At 44.4% G+C, this 25,987-nt stretch overlaps 1 protein-coding gene across 3 annotated transcripts in view; it reads right to left on the reverse strand.

Moving 5' to 3' along the window:
* Positions 1-25,987, reverse strand: part of LOC135049809 (interleukin-5 receptor subunit alpha-like) — a 280,810-nt gene that overhangs the window by 44,440 nt on the left and 210,383 nt on the right. For all 3 annotated transcript variants that reach the window (XM_063955694.1, XM_063955693.1, XM_063955695.1), the window contains 2 exons: positions 22,888-23,038; positions 19,045-19,147 (listed from right to left, as the gene is read on the reverse strand). In XM_063955694.1, coding sequence (XP_063811764.1) covers positions 19,045-19,147; positions 22,888-23,038 — 254 coding nt within the window. The remainder of the gene's footprint in view (positions 1-19,044; positions 19,148-22,887; positions 23,039-25,987) is intronic.

The raw sequence follows: 25,987 nt of genomic DNA on the forward strand, positions 1-25,987 counted from the left end.
TTCCCTTTGTGTGTTTATGTTCTGCTTCAATTGGCTGGAAGCTTGTGCAGATCGGCTAGGCCGTGACTTCTGCAATGACACGAAAACCCAATTTTTTCTTTTGGCAGATCCTTCAGGTTAATGCGTATAATAAACTCTGCTTTAGATTCTTATTAACCGATTTTTTACCCCTTTCCTTCTCTTCAGGTTGGGTAGAAGATGATTTGGCAATCTGGGTGGTTGGCCACTCTTATGTGTACTGGGCAGCCAGGTTTTTGGCCTCGGAGGCGGCACAGATGTTTCCTGGGGCTCATGGTATTCGTTGGCTTGGTTGGCGGGGGATGATGTGGAAAGATCTGAAGAGTAGATTGGTCAGTCACGTCAGCGAGCATGGAGTCCCTAGGGTGCTGGTTGTCCATTTAGGTGGCAACGACCAGGGGAAGAGGACATCTTTGGAGCTGCGGTGGGCCATGATGAAGGATCTGGCCAGTGTGGCCGCAGCGTGGACCAATTGTGTCTTGGTGTTCTCTATGATGGTGCCAAGGTTGGGTTGGCGAGGTGTGGCGGACGGTCGCCTGATTGATGATGCCAGGCAAAAGGTGAATGGGGCGGTGGCGAAGTGGGTGTTGACCCACGGAGGCAAAGTGGTTCACCACCCTAGGATTCGGTTTTGTGACAGTCACCTTTTTCGGCCTGATGGTGTGCATCTGTCCAATGAGGGGATGATGCTTTTCCTGGAGGATCTGTTTCTGGTATTGCAGGAGTTAGGTTGAGGGTATGGTGGCGGTGCGAAGACTCTGGGGAGGAGTTTTTCGCTGTTGGCGGAAAAGAACGGCAGGTTGTAGTTTGTCTTGTTAGTTGCAGTGATTTACAGTTTGGTGTGGTTTAGGTGCACTCACCTCCATTGACTTTTAAGGCCGCTTGACCACCCGTCCGGGGGCAGCGTCATCACCCATCAGGGTGGGTAGTCACCGTGGGGGTCTGAGTTGGGCACCTATTACCTATTTTATAGTTGTGTTAAAATTAGGATAGTTTGGAAATTTAATGATTTGAGGTTATCGTCAGTTGAATATAGCCGTTCTTTTTTCTGCCACCATATGCCAGCTGAATCGGCATGTTAACTAAAATTTTCATTTAACAATTTTCTGCCAAATTCAAGTCTCCGTGTCATTATTTCTTGGTATTAAAGGTACTGAATGCTTTACTTTTGAATAAGGGGTCCACACATTATCATTAGGAGGTTTATATATGCACTGTTTCTGCAATTGTCCATAGTTGTTAGAATTCTGATACTGTATTGGAAATTAATAGATGCAGCAATGATTCTAAAAACCATAAATTCCACTTTAACTTTTAAAAATGTTTCACTATTTAATTGCACCACATAATACGCTGTTTGGTCATTACAATTCCTACTACAGTAAAGGGGCCCATACATCTGCAATGGCAATTTGTTTCACAGATCCTGAGATTTTTTCCCCAGATTTCTTGTTTTTACAATCCATCTGACTTTGCCTATACATTACAGATACTTTTAAATGATTTGCAGATAATTTTCAGTTAAACAGATCTGGCAATCTTGAAAAACTCATCAGTTTACTAGAACTGGTCTGAAGATCTGCTGATTGTTGCCCATACACCAGCAATCTACAGTCCCAATTGATCTGTGAACATAAACATGTTGAAAAACCTGATTTAGCAATCCCAATCGATTTGTGTCTGAAATACGTGATCTGTGAACCCCATACATTGCAGATTTATTGTCACAATCAGTGGCAAACGTAGGAGTTCTAGAGGGGGGAGGGGGGGTTTCCAAATGTAGTACACAATCTCCCACTCTGCGGAACGTTAGAGTTGTGGGAGTCTGGGGGAGCGGTAGAAGAACCTAGTAAAGACCCTGGACATTAATGTATGCTGTATGGGATACAGTATTAATATTTAACACTATAGATGGTCTATAGTATAGGCTGTATCACACATTTAAATAATATAAATAAGTGGTCAGGAAAAAGATTAAACATACCATAATAAATAAATACACAAACATAATAGAACCAGTCCTGCACTTTTTAAGCACACATTCTCCCACCTCATGGTACGGCTCCTGTCTTTTCTTCCTGGTAGGTACTCTCTTGTCCAGTGTACTGATTGAGGATTTACAAAGCAAATTTGGTAGAAGAAGATGCACCACTGGGCATGTGCAGCAGCTCTGCTCTGTCCCTTAAACTGCATTATGTGGTGGTAGCTCTAGTTATCGTATTATATACCATTGCTATTGTTTTCATAATTTGAGCCACTTGCCAAGAGGAAAGGGATTTTACGGGCAACCGGAAACCCCCCTGCGTTTGCCTATGACAATCATCTGCAAAACGTCAGATGGTCCCAGTTGATTTCTGATGTATAGGCCCCTTCACTCATTTATTATCAGAGTTTTATAACACACTCAGTTTAATTAGCAGCAAGCAGGATGTTTGCGTCTAGTTGATTTCTGCTAGTCTCATACAGTATGGAGGTATGACTAGAAATCAGGCTTCTGTCATTGTGTTTATGAGCAATGGGTCTAATTGACTCCACACCACTGACGTTGTGTAGGTGCAAATGAAAAATCATCAATTAGTTTTAATTAATACTAGAGTTAAATTAATGAAATGTTAGCAGTTATGTGTTTACTACTCTAGCATGTTAAGGAATGCAGTTGATATTCTGGCGGTCGCTATCCCGGTGGCCAGGATACTGACGCCGCAATCCAGACCGCTGGCAATGCCGACAGACAAAATTCGGGCTATTCCCACTCATGGGTGTCCACGACACCCAAAGAGTGGGAATTGAACCTGTGGCGAGCATGCTGTGTGGTGAGCGCAGTGATCCCGCAAGGGGCTCTGTTGCGCTCCCTCCTTCCCCTGCCGGCATTCTGATCTTCGGGATCCCAACCACTGCCATGTCAGCCCCAGCCCCATGTTAACTATGATATGTTATGCATATTGGGCTTTATGAAACTTTGGGAGCAAAGCAAAAATTTGCAAATACAGGGGCAAAAAGAGGAGCAAATTCAAACCTTGGCAAAACCATTTTTCACTGCAGAGGGAGGCAAATTTATAATGCGTATACAGATTTTGACTTGGGAAGAGCTTGCCTTCTATTTGCATGCTACTGTAAAAGCAACATGCATTTTCTCTGCTTGATCAGCTGATCAGCAATTTAAAAAAATCTTAATATTAAGTCCTCTGAATGACCATTGCACTTACGCTTGTACAGCACTGAATATAATGATTTTTTTTAGTCCTCATCACATTTAGAATAAATAATATTGTATTTATTATAGAGATGAGCGGGTTCGGTTCCTCGGGATCCAAACCCCCCCGTACTTCACCTATTTTACACGCTTCCGAGGCAGCCTCGGATCCTCCCGCCTTGCTCGGTTAACTAGAACGCGCCCGAATGTCATCATCCCGCTGTCGGATTCTCGCGAGATTCGTATTCTATATAAGGAGCCGCGCGTCGCCGCCATTTTCACTCGTGCTTTGGAGATTGAACGGAGAGGACGTGGCTGCGTTCTCTCCCTGAAAAGCTCCGTAATCTGTGCTCAGTGTGCTGCAAATATCTGTGCTCAGTGTGCTGCAAATATCTGTGCTCAGTGTGCTGAAAATATCTACGTTCTCTGCCTGAAAACGTTCCATATCTGTGCTCAGTGTCCTGCAAATATCTGATCAATGTGCTGCATTGTGGGGACTGGGGACCACCAGTATATAATAATATATACTTTTCTCTTACGTCCTAGAGGATGCTGGGGACTCCGTAAGGACCATGGGGATAGACGGGCTTCGCAGGAGACATGGGCACTTTAAGAAAGAACTTTAGGTATGGGTGTGCACTGGCTCCTCCCTCTATGCGCCTCCTCCAGACCTCAGTTTATTACTGTGCCCAAAGGAGACTGGGTGCATTACAGGGAGCTCTCCTGAGTTTCCTGAAAAGAAAGTATTTTATTAGGTTTTTTATTTTCAGGGAGCCTGCTGGCAACAGACTCCCTGCATCGATGGACTGAGGGGAGATAAATAGACCTACTTTAATGTTAGGCTCTGTTTCTTAGGCTGCTGGACACCATTAGCTCCAGAGGGATCGGTACGCAGGTCTCACCCTCGCCGTCCATCCCAGAGCCGCGCCGCCATCCTCCTCGCAGAGCCGGAAGATAGAAGCCGGGTGAGTATGAGAAGAAAGAAGACTTCAGAGGCGGCAGAAGACTTCAGATCTTCAGTGAGGTAACGCACAGCGGTAGCGCTGTGCGCCATTGCTCCCACACAGACACACACAGGCAGACACTGTAAGGGTGCAGGGCGCAGGGGGGGGGGGCGCCCTGGGCAGCAATATGGACCTCAATCTCTGGCAAAAATTTATATATACGGGCTGGGCACTGTATATCTAAGAGCCCCCACCAGTTTTTTCAATATTTTAGCGGGACCGAAGCCTGCCGCTGAGGTGGCGGAGCTTGTTCCTCAGCACTCACAGGCGCCATTTTCTCCACAGCACAGCGCTGAGAGGAAGCTCCCCGGACTCTCCCCTGCTTACACGGTGAAAGAGGGTTTTAAAGAAGGGGGGGGGCAGATAAGTTGGCGCAAAATACATGATTATAGCGCTATATGGGTAAACATATTGTGTGTTTTTCCTGGGTCTTTGGCGCTGGGCGTGTGCTGGCATACTCTCTCTCTGTCTCTCCAAAGGGCCATGTGGGGGAACTGTCTTCAGATAAGACGATTCCCAGAGTGTGTGGTGTGTCGGTACGCGTGTCGACATGTCTGAGGTAGAAGGCTCTCCTAGGGAGGAGGTGGAGCAAATGAATGTGGTGTCTCCGTCGGCAACGCCGACACCTGACTGGATGGATATGTGGAATATTTAAAGTGCTAATGTGAATTTATTGCACAAAAGATTGGACAAAGCTGAGGCTAGGGAACAGGCAGGGAATCAACACCTGCCTGTCCCTATGTCGCAGGGACCTTCGGGGTCTCAAAAGCGCCCACTATCCCAAATAGTAGACACTGATACCGACACGGATTCTGACTCCAGTGTCGACTACGATGATGCAAAGTTACAGCCAAAATTGGAGAAAAGTATTCGATATATGATTATTGCAATAAAGGATGTACTTCATATCACTGATGACCCCTCTGTCCCTGACACGAGGGTACACATGTTTAAGGGAAAGAAAGCTGAGGTAACCTTTCCCCCCTCTCATGAGCTGAATGAGTTATGTGATAAAGCGTGGGAATCTCCAGACAAGAAACTGCAGATTCCCAAAAGGATTCTTATGACGTATCCTTTCCCGGCAAAGGACTGGATACGGTGGGAATCCTCCACTAGGGTGGACAAAGCGTTGACATGCCTATCCAAAAAGGTAGCGCTGCCATCCAAAGATACGGCTACCCTCAGGGATCCTGCTGATCGCAAGCAGGAGGTTACCTTGAAGTCCATTTACGCACATTCTGGTACCTTACTCAGACCGGCGATAGCGTCGGCTTGGGTTTGTGGCGCTGTAATAGCGAGGACAGATACCTTATCGACGGAGATTGATACCCTGGATAAGGATACCATTTTATTGACCCTAGAACATATTAAAGATGCTGTCTTATATATGAGAGATGCTCAAAGAGACATTGGTCTACTGGGTTCTAGAGTCAATCAATGCTATAGCGATTTCTGCTAGACGAGACCTATGGACCCGGCAATGGACAGGTGATGCTGACTCAAAGAGGCATATGGAGGTTTTACCTTACAGGGGTGAGGAATTGTTTGGGGAAGGTCTCTCGGACCTGGTCTCCACAGCTACAGCAGGTAAATCAAATTGTTTGCCTTATATTCCCTCACAACCTAAGAAAGCGCCACATTATCAAATGCAGTCCTTTCGGTCACAGAGAAACAAGAGAGTACGAGGTGCGTCCTTTCTTGCCAGAGGAAAGGGCAGAGGAAAAAAGCTGCAAAACACAGCTAGTTCCCAGGAACAGAAGTCCTCCTCGGCCTCTACTAAATCCAGCGCATGACGCTGGGGCTCCGCTAAGGTAGTCCGCCCCAGTGGGGGCACGTCTTCGAGCTTTCAGCCACATCTGGGTTCACTCGCAGGTGGATCCCTGGGCAATAGAAATTGTTTCCCAGGGTTACAAGCTGGAATTCGAAGAGGTGCCTCCTCGCCGATTTTTCAAATCGGCCCTACAGGCTTCTCCCCCAGAAAGGGAGATAGTGTTAAATGCAATTCACAAATTGTATCTTCAACAGGTGGTGGTCAAAGTTCCCCTACTTCAACAATGGAGGGGATATTACTCAACCCTGTTTGTAGTCCAGAAACCGGACGGTTCGGTCAGACCCATTTTAAATTTAAAATCCCTGAACCTATACTTAAAAAGGTTCAAGTTCAAGATGGAATCGCTCAGAGCGGTCATCGCCAGACTAGAAGGGGGGGGGGGTTTATGGTATTCCTGGACATAAAGGATGCATACCTTCATGTTCCCATATATCCACCTCATCAGGCGTACCTGAGATTTGCGGTACAGGATTGTAATTACCAGTTGCAGACGTTGCCGTTTGGGCTTTCCACAGCCCCGAGGATTTTCACCAAGGTAATGGCGGAAATGATGGTGCTCCTGCGCAAGCAGGGTGTCACAATTATCCCGTACTTGGACGATCGCCTCATAAAAGCGAGGTCACGAGAGCAGTTGCTGAACAGCGTGTCACTTTCACTGAAGGTGTTACAGCAACACGGCTGGATTCTCAATATCCCAAAGTCACAGTTGGTTCCTACGACTCGTCTGACCTTTTTAGGCATGATTCTGGATACGGACCAGAAAAGGGTTTATCTTCTGATAGAAAAGGCACAGGAACTCATGACTCTGGTCAGGAACCTATTGAAGCCAAAACAGGTGTCAGTGCATCACTGCACTCGGGTCCTGGGGAAGATGGTGGCATCTTACGAGGCCATTCCCTTCGGCAGGTTCCATGCAAGGACTTTCCAATGGGACATACTAGACAAATGGTCCGGGTCACATCTACAGATTCATCAGCTGATCACCCTGTCCCCCAAGGCCAGGGTATCTCTCCTGTGGTGGTTACAGAGTGCTCACCTTCTAGAGGGTCGCAGGTTTGGCATTCAGGACTGGATTCTGGTAACCACGGACGCGAGCCTCCGAGGTTGGGGAGCAGTCACACAGGTCTTTGGTCAAGTCAAGAGACTTGTCTTCACATCAACGTCCTGGAGCTGAGGGCCATATACAATGCCATTCGTCAAGCGGAGACCTTGCTTCGCAACCTACCGGTTCTGATCCAGTCAGACAACATCACCGCAGTGGCTCATGTAAACCGCCAAGGCGGCACAAGGAGCAGAGTGGCAATGACGGAAGCCACCAGGATTCTTCGCTGGGCTGAAAATCATGTAAGCGCACTATCAGCAGTGGTTATTCCGGGAGTGGACAACTGGGAATCAGACTTCCTCAGCAGACACGACCTGCATCCAGGAGAGTGGGGACTTCATCAGGAAGTCTTCGCACAGATTGCAAGTCAGTGGGGACTGCCACAGATAGACATGATGGCGTCCCGCCTCAACAAAAAGCTACAGAGGTATTGCGCCAGGTCAAGAGACCCTCAGGCAGTGGCTGTGGACGCACTAGTGACACCGTGGGTGTTCCAGTCGGTCTATGTGTTTCCTCCTCTCCCTCTCATCCCAAAGGTGTTGAGAATAATAAGAAAAAGAGGAGTACAGACAATTCTCATTGTTCCAGATTGGCCGCGAAGGCCCTGGTATCCGGATCTGCAGGAGATGCTCACAGAAGATCCGTGGCCTCTTCCTCTAAGACAGGACCTGCTGCAACAGGGGCCCTGTCTGTTCCAAGACTTACTGCGGCTGCGTTTGACGGCATGGCGGTTGAACGCAGGATCCTAGCGGAAAAGGGCATTCCGGATGAGGTCATTCCTACTCTGATAAAGGCTAGGAAGGACGTGACAGCTAAACATTATCACCGTATATGGAGAAAGTATGTTTCTTGGTGTGAGGCCAGGAATGCTCCTACGGAAGAATTCCATCTGGGCCGTTTCCTTCACTTCCTACAAACTGGAGTGAATTTGGGCCTAAAGTTAGGCTCCATTAAGGTTCAGATTTCGGCCTCATCCATTTTCTTTCAGAAGGAATTAGCTTCTCTCCCAGAAGTACAGACTTTTTTGAAGGGAGTGCTGCATATTCAGCCTCCTTATGTACCTCCGGTGGCGCCTTGGGACCTTAACGTGGTGTTGAGTTTCCTTAAGTCGCACTGGTTTGAACCACTTAAAATGGTGGAGTTAAAATATCTCACTTGGAAGGTGGTCATGTTGTTAGCCTTGGCTTCGGCTAGGCGAGTTTCAGAATTGGCGGCTTTGTCTCATAAAAGCCCCTATCTGGTTTTCCATATGGATAGAGCGGAATTGCGGACCCGTCCTCAATTTTTGCCTAAGGTGGTGTCCTCTTTTCATATGAACCAACCTATTGTGGTGCCTGTGGCTACGCGAGATTTGGAGGATTCCGAGTCCCTTGATGTGGTCAGGGCTTTGGAAATTTACGTGGCCAGAACGGCTAGGGTCAGAAAAACAGAAGCACTGTTTGTTCTGTATGCAGCCAACAAGGTTGGCGCTCCTGCTTCAAAACAGACTATTGCTCGCTGGATCTGTAACACGATTCAGCAGGCTTATTCTACGGCTTGATTGCCGTTACCAATATCGGTTAAGGCCCATTCCAATAGGAAGGTGGGCTCGGCTGCCCGAGGCGTCTCGGCATTACAACTTTGTCAAGCTGCTACTTGGTCGGGTTCAAACACCTTTGAAAAGTTCTATAAGTTTGATACCCTGTCTGAGGAGCTCCTCCTGTTTGCTCAATCGGTGCTGCAGAGTCATCCGCACTCTCCCACCCGTTTGGGAGCTTTGGTATAATCCCCATAGTCCTTACGGAGTCCCCAGCATCCTCTAGGACGTAAGAGAAAATAAAATTTTAAACCTACTGGTAAATCTTTTTCTCGTAGTCCGTAGAGGATGCTGGGCGCCCGTCCCAAGTGCGGACTACTTCTGCAAGACTTGTATATAGTTTTGTTTACATAAGGGTTATGTTATAGTTTTCATCGGTCTCGAACTGATGCTGTGTTGTTTCATACTGTTAACTGTTAACTGGTTAGTATATAACACAAGTTATACGGTGTGAATGGTGTGGGCTGGTATGAATCTTGCCCTTGGATTAACAAAAATCCTTATCTCGTACTGTCCGTCTCCTCTGGGCACAGTTTCTCTAACTGAGGTCTGGAGGAGGGGCATAGAGGGAGGAGCCAGTGCACACCCATACCTAAAGTTCTTTCTTAAAGTGCCCATTTCTCCTGCGGAGCCCGTCTATCCCCATGGTCCTTACGGAGTCCCCAGCATCCTCTACGGACTACGAGAAAAAGATTTACCGGTAGGTTTAAAATCTTATTTTCTATAGCTTCTATACTGCTTGTCACAACACATGATCACAGATACACCGCTCTGTACTGATATATACAGTAATATATATACTTTTCTTTAGCTCCCATACTGCTTGTCAGGACACATGTGTCACAGTTACACCGCTCTGTACTGATATATACAGTAATATATATACTTTTCCATAGCTTCTATACTGCTTGTCAGGACACATGGTCACAGATACACCGATCTGTACTGATATATACAATAATATATATACTTTTCTACAGCCTCTATACTGCTTGTCAGGACACATGATCACAGTTACACTGCTCTGTACTGATATATACAATAATATAAATACTTTTCTATAGCTTCTATACTGCTTGTCAGTACACACATGGGTCACAGTTACACCGCTCTGTACTGATATATACAATAATATATATACTTTTCTATAGCTTCTATACTGCTTGTCAGGACACATGGTCACAGATACACCGCTCTGTACTGATATATACAATAATATATATATATACTTTTCTATAGCTTCTATACTGCTTGTCAGGAAACATGGGTCACAGTTACACCGCTCTGTACTGATATATACAATAATATATATACTTTTCTTATTTTCTATATCATCTATACTGCTTGTCAGGACACATGGTCACAGTTACACTGCTCTGTACTGATATATACAATAATATATATACTTTTCTATAGCTTCTATACTGCTTGTCAGGACACATGGGTCACAGTTACACTGCTCTGTACTGATATATACAATAATATATATACTTTTCTATAGCTTCTAGTATTACAGTGCAGCATTTTGGAGACCAACAGTATACATATATAGTACAGTACAGTAGACCATTGCTATTGATATATTACTGGCATATAATTCCACATATTAAAAAATGGAGAACAAAAATGTGGAGGGTAAAATAGGGAAAGATCAAGATCCACCTCGTGCTGAAGCTGCTGCCACTAGTCATGGCCGAGATGATGAAATGCCATCAACGTCATCTGCCAAGGAAGATGCCCAATGTCATAGTAGAGCGCATGTAAAATTCAAAAATAAAAAGTTCAGTAAAATGACCCAAAAATCTAAATTAAAAGCGTCTGATGAGAAGCGTAAACTTGCCAATATGCCATTTACGACACGGAGTGGCAAGGAACGGCTGAGGCCCTGGCCTATGTTCAAGGCTAGTGGTTCAGCTTCACATGAGGATGGAAGCACTCATCCTCCCGCTAGAAAAATGAAAAGACTTAAGCTGGCAAAAGCACAGCAAAGAACTGTACGTTCTTCTAAATCACAAATCCCCAAGGAGAGTCCAATTGTGTCGGTTGCGATGCCTGACCTTCCCAACACTGGATGGGAAGAGGTGGCGCCTTCCACCATTTGCACGCCCCCTGCAAGTGCTGGAAGGAGCACCCGCAGTCCAGTTCCTGATAGTCAAATTGAAGATGTCACTGTTGAAGTACACCAGGATGAGGATATGGGTGTTGCTGGCGCTGAGGAGGAAATTGACAAGGAGGATTCTGATTGTGAGGTGGTTTGTTTAAGTCAGGCACCCGGGGAGACACCTGTTGTCCGTGGGACGAATATGGCCATTGACATGCCTTGTCAAATTACAAAAAAATCACCTTTTTGGTGTGGAATTATTTTAACAGAAATACGGACAACAGGTGTCAAGCCATGTGTTGCCTTTGTCAAGCTGTAATAAGTAGGGGTATGGACGTTAACCACCTAGGAACATCCTCCCTTATACGTCACCTGGAGCGCATTCCTCAGAAGTCATTGACAAGTTCAAAGCCTTTGGGTGACAGCGGAAGCAGTCCACTGACAACTAAATCCCTTCCTCTTGTAACCAAACTCCTGCAAAACACACCACCAACTCTCTCAGTGTCAATTTCCTCCTTAGACAGGAAAGCCAATAGTCCTGCAGGCCATGTCACTGGCAAGTCTGATGAGTCCTCTCCTGCCTGGGATTCCTCTGATGCATCCTTGAGTGTAACGCCTACTGCTGCTGGTGCTGCTGTTGTTGCTGCTGGGAGTCGATCGTCATCCCAGAGGGGAAGTTGGAAGACCACTTGTACTACTTCCAGTAAGCAATTGACTGTCCAACAGTCCTTTGCAAGGAAGATGAAATATCACAGCAGTCATCCTGCTGCAAAGCGGATAACTCAGGTCTTGGCAGCTGCGGTGGTGTTAAACGTGTGTCCGGTATCCACCGTTAATTCACAGGGAATTAGAGAATTGCTTGAGGTCTGTGTCCCCGGTACTAAATACCATCTAGGTTCCATTTCTCTAGGCAGGCGATACCCAGAATGTACACAGACGTCAGAAAAAGAGTCACCAGTGTCCTAAAAAATGCAGTTGTACACAATGTCCACTTAACCACGGACATGTGGACAAGTGGAGCAGGGCAGACTCAGGACTATATGACTGTGACAGCCCACTGGGTAGATGTATTGCCTCCCGCAGCAAGAACAGCAGCGGCGGCACCAGTAGCAGCATCTCGCAAACACCAACTCGTTCCTAGGCAGGCTACGCTTTGTATCACTGCTTTCCATAAGAGGCACACAGCTGACAACCTCTTACGGAAACTGATGAACATCATCGCAGAATGGCTTACCCAAATTGGACTCTCCTGGGGTTTTGTGACATCGGACAACGCCACCAATATTGTGTGTGCATTACATGTGGGCAAATTCCAGCACGTCCCATGTTTTGCACATACATTGAATTTGGTGGTGCAGAATTTTTTTTAAAATGACAGGGGCGTGCAAGAGATGCTGTCGGTGGCCCGAAGAATTGCGGGCCACTTTCAGCATTCAACCACCGCGTGCCGAAGACTGGAGCACCAGCAAACACTCCTGAACCTGCCCCGCCATCAGCTGACGCAAGAGGTGGTAACGAGGTGGAATTCAACCCTCTATATGCTTCAGGGGATAGAGGAACAGCAAAAGGCCATTCAAGCCTATACATCTACCTACGATATAGACAAAAGAGGGGGAATGCACCTGACTCAAGCGCAGTGGAGAATGATTTCAACGTTGTGCAAGGTTCTGCAACCCTTTGAACTTGCCACACGTGAAGTCAGTTCAGACACTGCCAGCCTGAGTCAGGTCATTCCACTCATCAGGCTTTTGCAAAAGAAGCTGGCGAGATTAAAGGAGGAGCTAAAACGGAGCGATTCCGCTAGACATGTGGAACTTGTGGATGGAGCCCTTAATTCGCTTAACCAGGATTCACGGGTGGTCAATCTGTTGAAATCAGAGCACTACATTTTGGCCACCGTGCTCGATCCTAGGTTTAAAGCCTACGTTGTATCTCTCTTTCCAGCAGACACAAGTCTGCAGATGTTCAAAGACCTGCTGGTGAGACACTTGTCAAGTCAAGCGGAACGTGACCCGCCAACAGCTCCTCCTTCACATTCTCCCGCAACTGGGGCTGCGAGGAAAAGGCTCAGAATTCCGAGCCCACCCGCTGGCGGTGATGCAGGGCAGTCTTGAGCGAGTGCTGACATCTAGTTCGGACTGAGAAACCTGCCAACGATTACTGACATGTCGTCTACTGTCACTGCATATGATTCTGTCACCATTGAAAGAATGGTGGAGGATTATATGAGTGACCGCATCCAAGTAGGCACGTCAGACAGTCCGTACATATACTGGCAGGAAAAAGAGGCAATTTGGAGGCCCTTGCACAAACTGGCTTTATTTTACCTAAGTTGCCCCCCCTCCAGTGTGTACTCTGAAAGAGTGTTTAGTGCAGCCGGTCACCTTGTCAGCAATTGGCGTACGAGGTTACTTCCAGAAAATGTGGAGAAGATGATGTTCATCAAAATGAATTATAATCAATTCCTCCGTGGAGACATTCACCAGCAATTGCCTCCAGAAAGTACACAGGGACCTGAGATGGTGGATTCCAGTGGGGACGAATTAATAATCTGTGAGGAGGGGGATGTACACAATGAAAGGGGTGAGGAATCGGATGATGAGGAGGAGGTGGACATCTTACCTCTGTAGAGCCAGTTTGTGCAAGGAGAGATTGATTGCTTCTTTTTTGGTGGGGGCCCAAACAAACCAGTCATTTCAGCCACAGTCGTGTGGCAGACCCTGTCACTGAAATGATGGGTTTGTTAAAGTGTGCATGTCCTGTTTATACAACATAAGGGCACCTCTTTTTTTAAAATCTCTGCATCATGTGATGTTTGGGGCTAATTTTTTTAAGTGCCATCCTGTCTAACACTGCAGTGCCACTCCTAGATGGGCCAGGTGTTTGTGCCGGACACTTGGGTTGCTAAGCTTAGTCATCCAGCGACCTTGGTGCAAATTTTACGGCTAAACATAATATTGTGAGGTGTGAAGTGATCAGAATAGACTGGAAATGAGTGGAAATTATGGTTATTGAGGTTAATAATACTATGGGATCAAAATTACCCCCAAATTCTATGATTTAAGCTGTTTTTGAGGGGTTTTGAAAAAAAAAACACCCGAATCCAAAACACATCCGAATCCGACAAAAATTTTTCAGGGAGGTTTGCCAAAACGCGTCCGAATCCAAAACACGGCCGCGGAACCGAATCCAAAACCAAAACCCGAAAAATGTCCGGTGCACCCTATTTTGTGAATATAGGTCCTAATTCAGCATGCGAAAAATCATTGAGATGTATGCCAACCCCCATGTTTTGGTTTTGGATTTGTATTTAGTTTGTGTTTTGGTTTTGTCAAAACCACCCTCACATGTTTTGGTTTTGAATCTCTACTTTTTTTTTCTTAAAACATGTTTTTTTTTAAAATAGATAAAAATCACATAATTTGGGCCTTTTTTTGTTCCAACTGTATTATTAACCTCAATAACATTGATTTTCAGTCATTTCCAGCCAATTTTTACCACCTCACAGCTCACAATATTGTTCATAGGGGGTAATTCAGAGTTGATCGCAGCAGCAAATTTGTTAGCAGTTGGGCAAAACCATGTGCACTGCAGGTGGGGCAGATATAACATGTGCAGAGAGAGTTAGATTTGGGTGGGGTGTGATCAAACTGAAATCTAAATTGCAGTGTAAAAATAAAGCAGACAGTATTTACCCTGCACAGAAACAATATAACCTACCCAAATCTTATGGGCCCTACACACTTGCGATCCGCCGCTGAGCTGCCCGACGGTGGATATGGCTGGCGGGCGACCCGGCAGCGATGGGGCAGTGACGGGGAGAGTGAAGTTTCTTCACTACCCCCGTCACCCGGCTCCATAGCAGTGCAGGCAAATATGGACGAGATCATCCATATTGGCCTGCATGCACAAGCGACGGGGCAGCAACGATGAATGAGCATTGTTCATCGTTGCTGCCTACACACTGAAAGATATGAACGGTATCTCGTTCATTAATGAACGAGATCGTTCATATCTTTCAGTTTTATCGCCCAGTGTGTAGGGCGCATAACTCTCTCTCCACATGTTATATCTGCCCCCTCCCCCTGCAGTGCACATGGGGCCTAATTCAGATCTGATCGTAGCAGCAACTTTGTTAGCAGATGGTCAAAACCATGGGGGTCATTCCAAGTTGATCGTAGCTGTGCTAAATTTAGCACAGCTATGATCATGTTCCCAGACATGTGGGAGACGCCCAGCACAGAACTAGCCCACCCCGCGTGTCTGTCCGGCCCGCGCCGTACAAGTACAAAAGCATTGCACAGCGGCGATGCTTTTGTACTTGTTGAGTAACTCCCGGCCAGCGCAGCTCCTGCGGCTGACCGGGAGTTGCTCGTCGCTGCCCCTGGTCGCTTGTGACGTCATGCAGCTGCTGCGGCCCGCCTTCCGCATGGTCCGGCCACGCCTGCGTTGGCCGAACCGTGCCCCCAAAACGGTGGCCAAATGCCGCCGTGCCGCCCCCTCCCGCCCAGTGACCGCCTCTGCCTGTCAATCAGGCAGAGGCGATCGCTATGGAACGTTGGCCTACGGCCATCCAGCATGCGCCGGCACGCTGCGGTATCGGTGCATGCGCAGTTCCCACCCGATCGCTGCACTGCGATAAACTGCAGCGAGCGATCAGGTCGGAATAACCCCCCATGTGCACTGCAGGTGTGGCAGATATAACATGTGCAGATAGAGTTAGAGTTGGGTGAGTTATATTGTTTCTGTGCAGGGTAAATACTGCCTGCTTTATTTTTACACTGCAATTTAGATTTCAATTTGAACACACCCCACCCAAATCTAACTCTCTCTGCATGTTATATCTGCTTTCCCCCCCCCCCCCTCCCCTGCAGTGCACAAGGTTTTGCCCATCTGCTAACAAAGTTGCTGCTATGATCAGGTCTGAATTAGGCCCATAGATCAAAGGCCCTCATTCCGAGTTGATCGCTCGCTAGCTGCTTTTAGCAGCATTGCATACGCTAGGCCGCCGCCCTCTGGGAGTGTATCTTAGCTTAGCAGAAGTGCGATCGAAAGGTTAGCAGTTCTGCTACTAAAAAATTTAATGCAGTGTCAGAGTGGCTCAAGACATACTCCTAGCTTGTGATGACTGCAGTCTGTTTAGTTCCTGGTTTGACGTCACAAACACGCCCTGCATTCGGCCAGCCACTCCTGCGTTTTTACCTGGCACGCCTGTGTTTTTTAGCACACTCCCTGAAAATGCTGAGTTGCCGCCCAGAAACACCCACTTCCTGTCAATCAAACAACGAACACTCGAGCGACTGAAAAGCGTTGCTCGAGCTTGTGTAAAACGACAGAGTTTTGTGTGAAAGTACTTAGCGCATGCGCGCTGCGTACCATGCGCATGCGCATAAATGCAGTTTTTTCACCTGATCGCTGCGCTGCGAAAAACGGCAGAGAGCGATCAACTCGGAATGAGGGCCAAAGACTGGCTGGCTAAACTAAGCAACATAGAAACTGCACAAATACACGGCAGCTATTTCTGTTTAAAAATGTTTTGGAAATTAGTAATGTATTAGCAATTACCAATCAGACCAAAACACAAGTGCTTCCAATTGAAAACAATACAATAAAATTACTAAGAATCATGTGTGGAATATCACTGCTCGAGGGTAGTAGTAGTTAACAATTAGCAAAGAAAAAAAAAACCTAAACCATGTGTAAAATAGCAACAACAAACGCGGATGCCCCCTACACAAGTGCTCATGCCCCCAGCACATGCCTATTCTCAGTGCCCAATCTGTAGCTCCCTCCTGGAGTCCCTGGGCCACTGATGACTGGCACTAAATATTGAGCAAGTTACAGTGTGGGACACACAGTGCGGGTCAGATATAGTTTAGGTCATATACAGTGTGGGTCAGATACAGTGCGGGTTACAATACGGATCAGATACAGTGAGGGTTAGGTACAGTGCGGATTGGATAGAGTGCGGGTTGGATACAGCGTGGTTCGGATACTGTATGGATTACAGTGCGGTTACAGTGTGGGTCTGATACAGTGTGGGTCAGATACAGTGCAGGTTATAGTGCGGGTTGTATTCAGTGCAAGTTACAATGCGGGTCCGATACAGTGCGGGTCACATAGAGTGCAGGCTGGATACGGTGCAGGTCGGATAAAGTGTGGGTTACAGTGTGGGTCGGATGCAGTGCGAGTCGGATACAGTGCAGGTATACATACCAGCTGTAGCCAAGTAATAGTTCACTTACTGTGACAGCAAGTGACAGGAGGCCCCCAATGGTAAATGCCCCAGTTGTTTCTGTAAGGATGATGATGGTACGGATGCTTCAGTCAGTGTACACAACCATAGCCAGATTAAGGGGGGAAAAATGCAGGGCATACTGTACCCCGGATGCCCCCTCTATCAGGTGCCCCCCGGCCAAAGCACACTGATAACTCTAGCTTTCCCTCTTAATGTGAGAGCCAGAATGCGAGCAGGACATTATGCAGTGCAGGCAGATACACAGGAGTATCATTTTTCTTGCGCTACCCACAGATCTTTCTGAAGGTATCCGTTTGGATGGTTATGGTCGACAATCATTAGGTCGACCACTATTGGTCGACATTGACATGGTTGACATGGGCACATGGTCGACACGAGAAAGGTCGACACATGAAAAGGTAGACATGAGTTTTTAACTTTTTTTTCTTTTGTGGCACTTTCCATACTTTACGATCCACGTGGACTACGATTGGGAACAGTAATCTATGGCGAGCGCAGTGAGGCACCTTGCCAGAAGCATGGCAAGCGAAGCGAGCCATGCGAGGGGACGCGGTGCACTAACTGGGGTTCCCCATCACTTTAAACAGAAAACTACACCAAAAAAAGTTTATAAAAAACAACAACCTAATGTCGACCTTTTCATGTGTCGACCATTTGTCCATATCGATCATGCCAATGTCGCCCAATAGTGGTCAACCTAATGACTGTCGACCATAACATGGTCAACCATTCATACCGGAACCTTTCTGAACAGCGGAGAGCTATGAGGGTGGAGAGAACTGTAAGTGACACAGGGATCCCAGCTTCTCCTCCTCACTGCCTGGGTGTCTGAGTCCTATGTAAACTTTTATGCAACTAAACCATTTGGGTCTAGAGATAGAGACACACACAGAGTCCTCTTGAGTCTTGTCCCAGTGTGTTAGTAGTACAGAGGCTGATGCTATTCTTGCATGTGACTAGATAAATTATTGTATTTTTCTATGTGTATTTTAAGGTTGTTCAATTTGTCTTTGTTCCACTACAAGAAAAATGTATAAAATAGTTGTCTTTCAATTAGGTGGAGCTACTGTATAAACAGTACCCATGCATTATTAAACTATTACTTAAAAACTAATATACACCATTGGTTTAAATTTAATATACACAATCTATACCTCCTGCCATGACCCATTACAGGAGGGACAAAATGCTCTCTACCTGGACTTCCTTCTTAATTTATGATTGCAAACACCTGTGTTGAAACACCTTTCTTATCAATTAAATAGTTCAACACAGGTGACATCAATCATATATTAAGAGAGAAGTCCAGGTAGAGAGCATTTTGCCCCTCCTGAAATGGGACATGTTGGGAGGTATACACAATCTAATATACATACCCCACCTTTCACCAGGGGCCCCCCTGTCTTAAGTGCCCTGGGCACCCCCAAGGCTTAATCCAGCCCTGTACACAACGTTCTCTTAATGCCATGTTTGTGCCGCGAACTGTGGCTGCAGCAGCCTCCAGGTGGACGAGAATGCAGGGAGCCTGCAATTTCAATGTCCAAGTGAAATCAATGGGCTGACAGCTGATAAGCTGAGAACGGCTCTTTCAACCAAACAGCGGTCAGCTCACTGATTTCAATGGGACTTTTGAAATTGCCCCCCGAATAAAAACCCCAAGAGATCTAACAGCCGGAAGATGATGTTTTGCCTTGTTGCAGGATCCGAACATGGCAGGGAGATCCGAGTCCCGACCCAGATCCACTTAGATTTGTAACTTTGGGTGGGCTCAGATCTCTGAGAACCAAGCCTGCTTATCTCTAGTTTGTAATGTTTACTTTGGTTGAGACAGTTATTATCACAATTATAACTTTAATTTCACCTACCAATTATGTTTTACAATATTTTGATAATGCAAATAATTATTTGTTATTTAACATAAGCTAAAAGGATTATCTTAATGAAAATGTTTATACTTTACCTGTGGCATAGAAATACCATAAGAATTAGGACAACAGCTGTGCCAATTCCCAGTACAATCAAAAGGTGGTTTTGTGTAAACTCAGACCTTGTAGGATCAGACCCTGAAAGGAAGTAAATACAATTAACCTTGGAGCTATCCCTTATTATACCTTCCAGTATTTTCCCCAATATAGATGTCAAACTTACTGGTCTATAGTTGCCGGGATGGGTTTTAATTCTATTTTTAAATATTGGGACTACGTCTGCTATACACCAGTCCTTCAGTATCATTCCTGATGTAACTGACTCTCTTAAAATCAAATATACTGGTCTCGATAGTTCTGCATTAAGTTCCATAAGAAACCTGGGGTGAAGTCCATCCGGCCCAGGAGATTTATTTATGGTTAATGGTTAATGATGATAGGGAAAAGGCAGATTTATTGAATAAATTATTTTCATCAGTATTCACTAGAGAGGACCGGTTGGTGGGAGTAGTGCACAACATAAGCTATGATAACGACCCATTGTTAAGTACTAGGTGAAATGAGGATATAGGGGAAAATTCAGACCTGATCGTAGCAGCAAATTTGCTAGCAGTTGGGCAAAACCATGTGCACGGCAGGTGTGGCAGATATAACATTTGCAGAGAGAGTTAGATTTGGGTGGGTTATTTTGTTTCTGTGCAGGGTAAATACTGGCTGCTTTATTTTAACACTGCAATTTAGATTTCAGTTTGAACACACCCCACCCAAATCTAATTCTCTCTGCACATGTTATAACTGCCCCCCCCTTGCAGCTAACAAATTTGCTGCTCCGATCAATAAATCTGCTTTTTCCCTATCATCATTAATCAAGACATCCAACTAGCTCTTTAATGGTCCAATATTCTCCTTTTTTAACCTTTTACCAATATATACTTAAAAAACTTTTGGGGGTTTGTTTTACTCTCCTTGGCGATTTTGTTTTCTATTTTAGCTGTTTTGATTTCTTTTTTGCATTTTTTGTTACATTCCTAGTAGTACTGGAATGATTCCGCCTTCCCGTCAGACTTAAATGCTTTGAAAGCACGCCTTTGTTTATCCATTTGTTCCTTAACCTTCTTATTAAGCCACATTGGTTTGCATTTACTACTCCTGCTTTTGTTGCCCTTGGGATGAACAAATGAGTGTACTTATTGAGCAAAGTTGTAAAAACATTCCACATTTCAGCCGTATTCTTACCATGAATCAAACTTTCCCAATTGATGTCCTTTATTGCTAGTTTTAGCATGTTGAAATTAGCTTTTCTAAAGTTAAATGTCTTAGTTGGACCCTTATAGTGTTGTTTTTGAAAACTGTTATTGAATGTGACCATATTATAATCGCTATTTCCCAAGGTCTCCCCTACTTTAATATTTGATATTATCTACACATTGTTAATTAGTACTACGTCCAGTATAGTCCTTAGTCTAGTTGGTTCCTCGATTACCTGGGACAAGTAATGATCTTTTAGCATGTTTAAGAACCTGTTACCCCTAGCTGTATTTACTGTTTCAGTGTTCCAATTTATGTCCGGGTAATTAAAGTCCCAATGATTATAACCTCCCCCAGTCCTGCAGTTTTTTTTTCGATTTGCTGCAAGGGTTGTAATTCATCAGTCACACTAATATCTGGCGGTTTTGTAGCATGTCCATATTAAAAGCTTTTTTGTATCTTTACCCCCACTCGAAATCTCAACCATAATGACTCCATGTTGTCTCCAGTCCCCTCATAAATAACCTCCTTTAAATACGGTTTTAAGAATGGCTTAAAATAAAGACAAACACCCCCTCCCTTTTTATTAGTCCTATCTCTCCTGAAGAGAGTGTACCCCTCCAAGTTTGCTTCCCAGTCATGAGAATAAACCCACCATGTGTCTGTAATGCCTATGATATCATATTGATCATTAAGTGCAATCGTTTCTAATTCCCCCATATACATTTTTAAGATTCTTGCATTTGCTAGCATACACTTAAGTTTAGTAATTCCCTGATTTGTATGTTTTGTTGTAGATATTGTTTCTTTAGATACTTGAGTTTTCCTTAATTTACCATGGCTGACTATTTTCCCCGTCCCCCCTCTCCACCCTCATTATACTTTATAGATACCTTTCTTCTTTATCTTGTTGTCCCACTAATTATTTTGAATACCTCACCCCAGACACCTAGTTTAAAATCTCCTCCAACCTTCTAACCATCCTTCCCCTCAGCGCTGTGGCCCCCTCCTCGTTCAGGTGCAATCCATCACGACTAAAAAGATGGCGTCTGACTGAGAAGTCTGCCCAGCATTCCAGGAACACAAATCCCTCCTTCCTACACCAATCTCTCTGCAACACATTTACCTAACTAATCTCCCTGAGCTAGCGCATGGCACAGGTACTATTTCTGAGAATATTTCCTTTGATACCCTTGCCTTAAGCTTGCAACCTATAGTAGGTCCCTGTAATCATTTTTAAGGACATCCCATCTACCGCTAACTTTGTTATTGGTGCCAACAAACTGTCTACCCAGTCTGCAATGTGTCGTACCAGAACCCCCGGAAGACAACACACTGTACAACGATCGCAGTTTCGGTAGCAGATTGCCCTATCTGCCTTCCTGATAATTTGATCCCCTACCACTACAATCTGACTAGGCACTTTGCTAACAGCTATCCCCTCTGTGCCAGAGTTACAGCTCCTCTGGTTGCTAGAAAGTCTCTACCTGCCCTGCCAAATCTGCACTGCCATCCACAGTATCTTTGTCCAGTCGGGTGAATCTGCTGGGATTTGGCAGCTCAGAGCTGGCCTGTCTCTTCCTTCTACCTCTACCCCTTCTAACTGTAACCCAGCTGCAGTGAGCTGCAGACTTTGCACAATGTTGGCATGGTAGTAGCCTTTGATGGAGAGAAAGATAGTGCTCTTCACTATTTAATCTAGCCAGACTGCCTGATTTTAACTCAGTGCCGGAGTTCTATTGAGCTGTTTTTGTTTTATTTGTTTTGTTTTGATTTTTTTTATGTAAATCTCTTAGGACCTCATTGGAGCAAAACAGGAAAAATGGCTCATGTAAATTTTAATTCAGCAAATAGTTTTTCGTTGTACTCTGGTGACATTTTTTTTTTTAAATAAGGGCACTACTTTTTATAATGTACATTATTATATTATATATTTTAATTAAGGTCACTGTATTTTTATTCATTTAAAAGGGCGAACTAATTTATTATTACATATTTTAAAAAGGTGCTAGATTATACTAGTAATTTTAAAAGGGGAACGTTTAATAAAAACCTGCTATAAAAAACAGAGGTATCAGGAAGATCCCAGGTTCCATTAAACATTGGGTCGCTTATCTGTACGTAGGAGGCATGCATGTGTATTCCCACCTTCCTATGGAAAACTAGACCCAGTACTAAACAGCACAACTCTAATATCGGAAAAGGGATTATATTATTATTATTATTATTATTATTATTAGCCTCAATATGACAAAATATTATTGCCACTCTTTCATTGACTTGATGCATCTCTAGTGTTCTGCAATTTTTTCTGGTGTGTTTGGTGGTGACTTGTGAACTTGTTGATCATTTTATCTGTTTATATTTAGAACATCAAAAACAAATTAGGACAGTAAAAAGAGGCAACTTTTATTTAAAAATAGCAGTTTTCTGGTGATTTATCTGTGATTTAACTTCTGTTATATAAAGTAACCTCCAACTAACCAGAGAATCTAAACAAAATGTTATTTACAAAATCAGAGGCTATTATACAGTATTAATCACTACCACCTTTGTTAGAAGATAGAAACCCAAACCATTGTGCAGATAGCCTAAATCCCATCAAATGTGTACTGTAATATTTTACTTGCCTATTATCTGTGGTTCACTCCATCTGCTCCACTCTGTCTGTTTAGAACAGACTTTATGCCATTTTACTCTCATGGTTAAAGTAACTTTTTCATTTGAATAAAACCGACTGGTTTTATAAACAGTTCCATGTTCTATGATTGGATCCAAACCCTGTAATAAAATAAATGGAGTATATGTCTATAAAAACATATTTAAATATTTTCATAATGAGAGCGTGCAATAACTTACAGTATTTAGCAATTGCTAAATCATATAACTTTGATACTTACCTACTTTCCCAGAATGTCCGAGACACTGCTGAATTAATGGAGTCAGCTGAGTATTCAGAAGCTGAACAAGCAGATGTAGATATGGTCAGTATCCAAGCAGATTGTCAGATGTATGCCAGTGGTGTACACCAGCAGGTAATCACAGGTAAGCAAAGTATGCAGGAACAAGTAACAGAAGCTGAGCAAGCAGAATAGTCAAGCATGGTTTAACTCAAGAAGTAGCTATTTAAATGCCCAAACAGTTAGCATGAGCCAAGATAAATTCTACTGAAATAACACTGGCCATCTAGGCTAAGGGCTAAACTAAGGGCATACGAATAAAGAAAATCTAGTGACTTCTTGTGGTTGGAGATGTGATAATCAGATACACTTCCTAACACTATTCTCCCCTTCAACAGTGTCCTCTGGATGGTGTTTTGCCAGGTTTTTCTGGCTATATCTGATGGAAATCATGCAGTAAATGAGGGGCATGAACATTTTTCGTTTGGTTCCCATGAATCTTCTGGGCCATACCTCTGACATTTTATCAAATATTGAAGCTTATTTCAATAGAATTCCCTGTACCAGAAACTACTCATGTTCATTAAATCTAACAGGATCTAGGGGGGGTAGAATGTGCCCAGGGAATGGATTTGACATAGGGAGCTGTGAAAAGCTGGATGAATCTTCATGGAATCTGAGAGTTCAAGTATAAAGGCAACTGGATTGACCTGAACCAAAATATTAAAGGGGCATATGGATCTTAGACCTAGTTTTGAAGCAGGCACACCTATTTACAGATTGAGAGCCAGACTTTATTGCCAAACTTAAAAGCTGGTGCAGCTGTACGGTGCCTATCATCTCTTATAACTGTTCTGGGCATCATGCAATGTATCCTTTAACACCTCAATTATACTTTGCAGATATTTCAGTCTTTTAGTCACAGCAGAAACCACATTCCTGTAGAAGCAGATTTGGATGACACTCCAGATTGGGGAAAAAAGGGCTCTGTTAGATGAATGTTGAGAGTTATTTTATGAAAACTCTGTAATTGGGAGGACATCAACCCAATCATCCTGTAGATGGCAAATCTAACTTTAAATGTTGTTCCAACGTCTGTTCGGTTCGCTCTGTTTGACCATTTGATAGTAGATAGAAGACAGTTGACAGGTTAATCTTTATATTAAGAGCTGTACAAAATTGCTTCCAAAAATGTGAAGTAAATTGTATTCCCTGATCCAAAATCATATAGTCCCCCATGCAGTTGAAACATTTCTGTGATCAACAATTCTGCCATTTCTTTTGCAAAGGGTAGTTCATATGACAGGGCAGAAAATGGGCCATCTTTAGGAGTCGATCCACCACCACTAAGATTGTAGTCATACCTTTTGATGGTGGTAAATCAACAAAAAATAGGCAAACTGACCCCCATGGATGAGAGGGGATAGGTATTAGTTGTAAGAGTTCAAGTGGAGAACTATGGGGAACCCAAGATTGGTCACAAATACTGCAAGATAGTATAATTGTTTTAACAACCTTTTTTTACATTTTGGCCACCAGAAATAATGAGACATCATCAGTTCATGGGTTTTATGCACACCCTTGTTGCCTGATAGCATGGAGTTATGGGCAAATTGTAGTACTTTGAATAGTGCTGATGCTGGTACATACAAATGATGTTCATACTTGCATAGTTTGTTCCTGTATGCTAAATGTAGTGATGTGCACCTGAAATTTTTCGGGTTTTGTGTTTTGGTTTTGTGTTCGGTTCCGTGGCCGTGTTTTGGGTTCGGACGCGTTTTGGCAAAACCTCACCGAATTTTTTTTGTCGGATTCGGGTGTGTTTTGGATTCGGGTGTTTTTTTCAAAAGACCCTAAAAAACAGCTTAAATCATAGAATTTGGGGGTCATTTTGATCCCATAGTATTATTAACCTCAATAACCATAATTTCCACTAATTTTCAGTCTATTCTGAACACCTCACACCTCACAATATTATTTTTAGTCCTAAAATTTGCACCGAGGTCGCTGGATGGCTAAGCTAAGCGACCCTAGTGGCCGACACAAACACCTGGCCCATCTAGGAGTGGCACTGCAGTGTCACGCAGGATGGCCCTTCAAAAAAATACTCCCCAAACAGCACATGACGCAAAGAAAAAAAGAGGCGCAATGAGGTAGCTGTGTGACTAAGCTAAGCGACCCTAGTGGCTGACACAAACACCTGGCCCATCTAGGAGTGGCACTGCAGTGTCACGCAGGATGGCCCTTCAAAAAAATACTCCACAAACAGCACATGACGCAAAGAAAAATGAAAGAAAAAAGAGGTGCAAGATGGAATTGTCCTTGGGCCCTCCCACCCACCCTTATGTTGTAAAAACAGGACATGCACACTTTAACGAACCCATCATTTCAGCGACAGGGTCTGCCACACGACTGTGACTGAAATGACTGGTTGGTTTGGGCCCCCACCAAAAAAGAAGCAATCAATCTCTCCTTGCACAAACTGGCTCTACGGAGGCAAGATGTCCACCTCATCATCATCGTCCGATTCATCACCCCTTTCACTGTGTACATCCCCCTCCTCACAGATTATTAATTCGTCCCCACTGGAATCCACCATCTCAGGTCCTCGTGTACTTTCTAGAGGCAATTGCTGCTGGTGAATGTCTCCATGGAGGAATTGATTATAATTCATTTTAATGAACATCATCTTCTCCACATTTTCTGGAAGTAACCTCGTACGCCGATTGCTGACAAGGTGAGCGGCGGCACTAAACACTCTTTTGGAGTACACACTGGAGGGAGGGCAACTTAGGTAGAATAAAGCCAGTTTGTGCAAGGGCCTCCAAAT

The sequence above is a fragment of the Pseudophryne corroboree genome, chromosome 2 (genome assembly GCF_028390025.1).
Source record: "Pseudophryne corroboree isolate aPseCor3 chromosome 2, aPseCor3.hap2, whole genome shotgun sequence".
Taxonomy (NCBI): Eukaryota; Metazoa; Chordata; class Amphibia; order Anura; family Myobatrachidae; genus Pseudophryne; species Pseudophryne corroboree.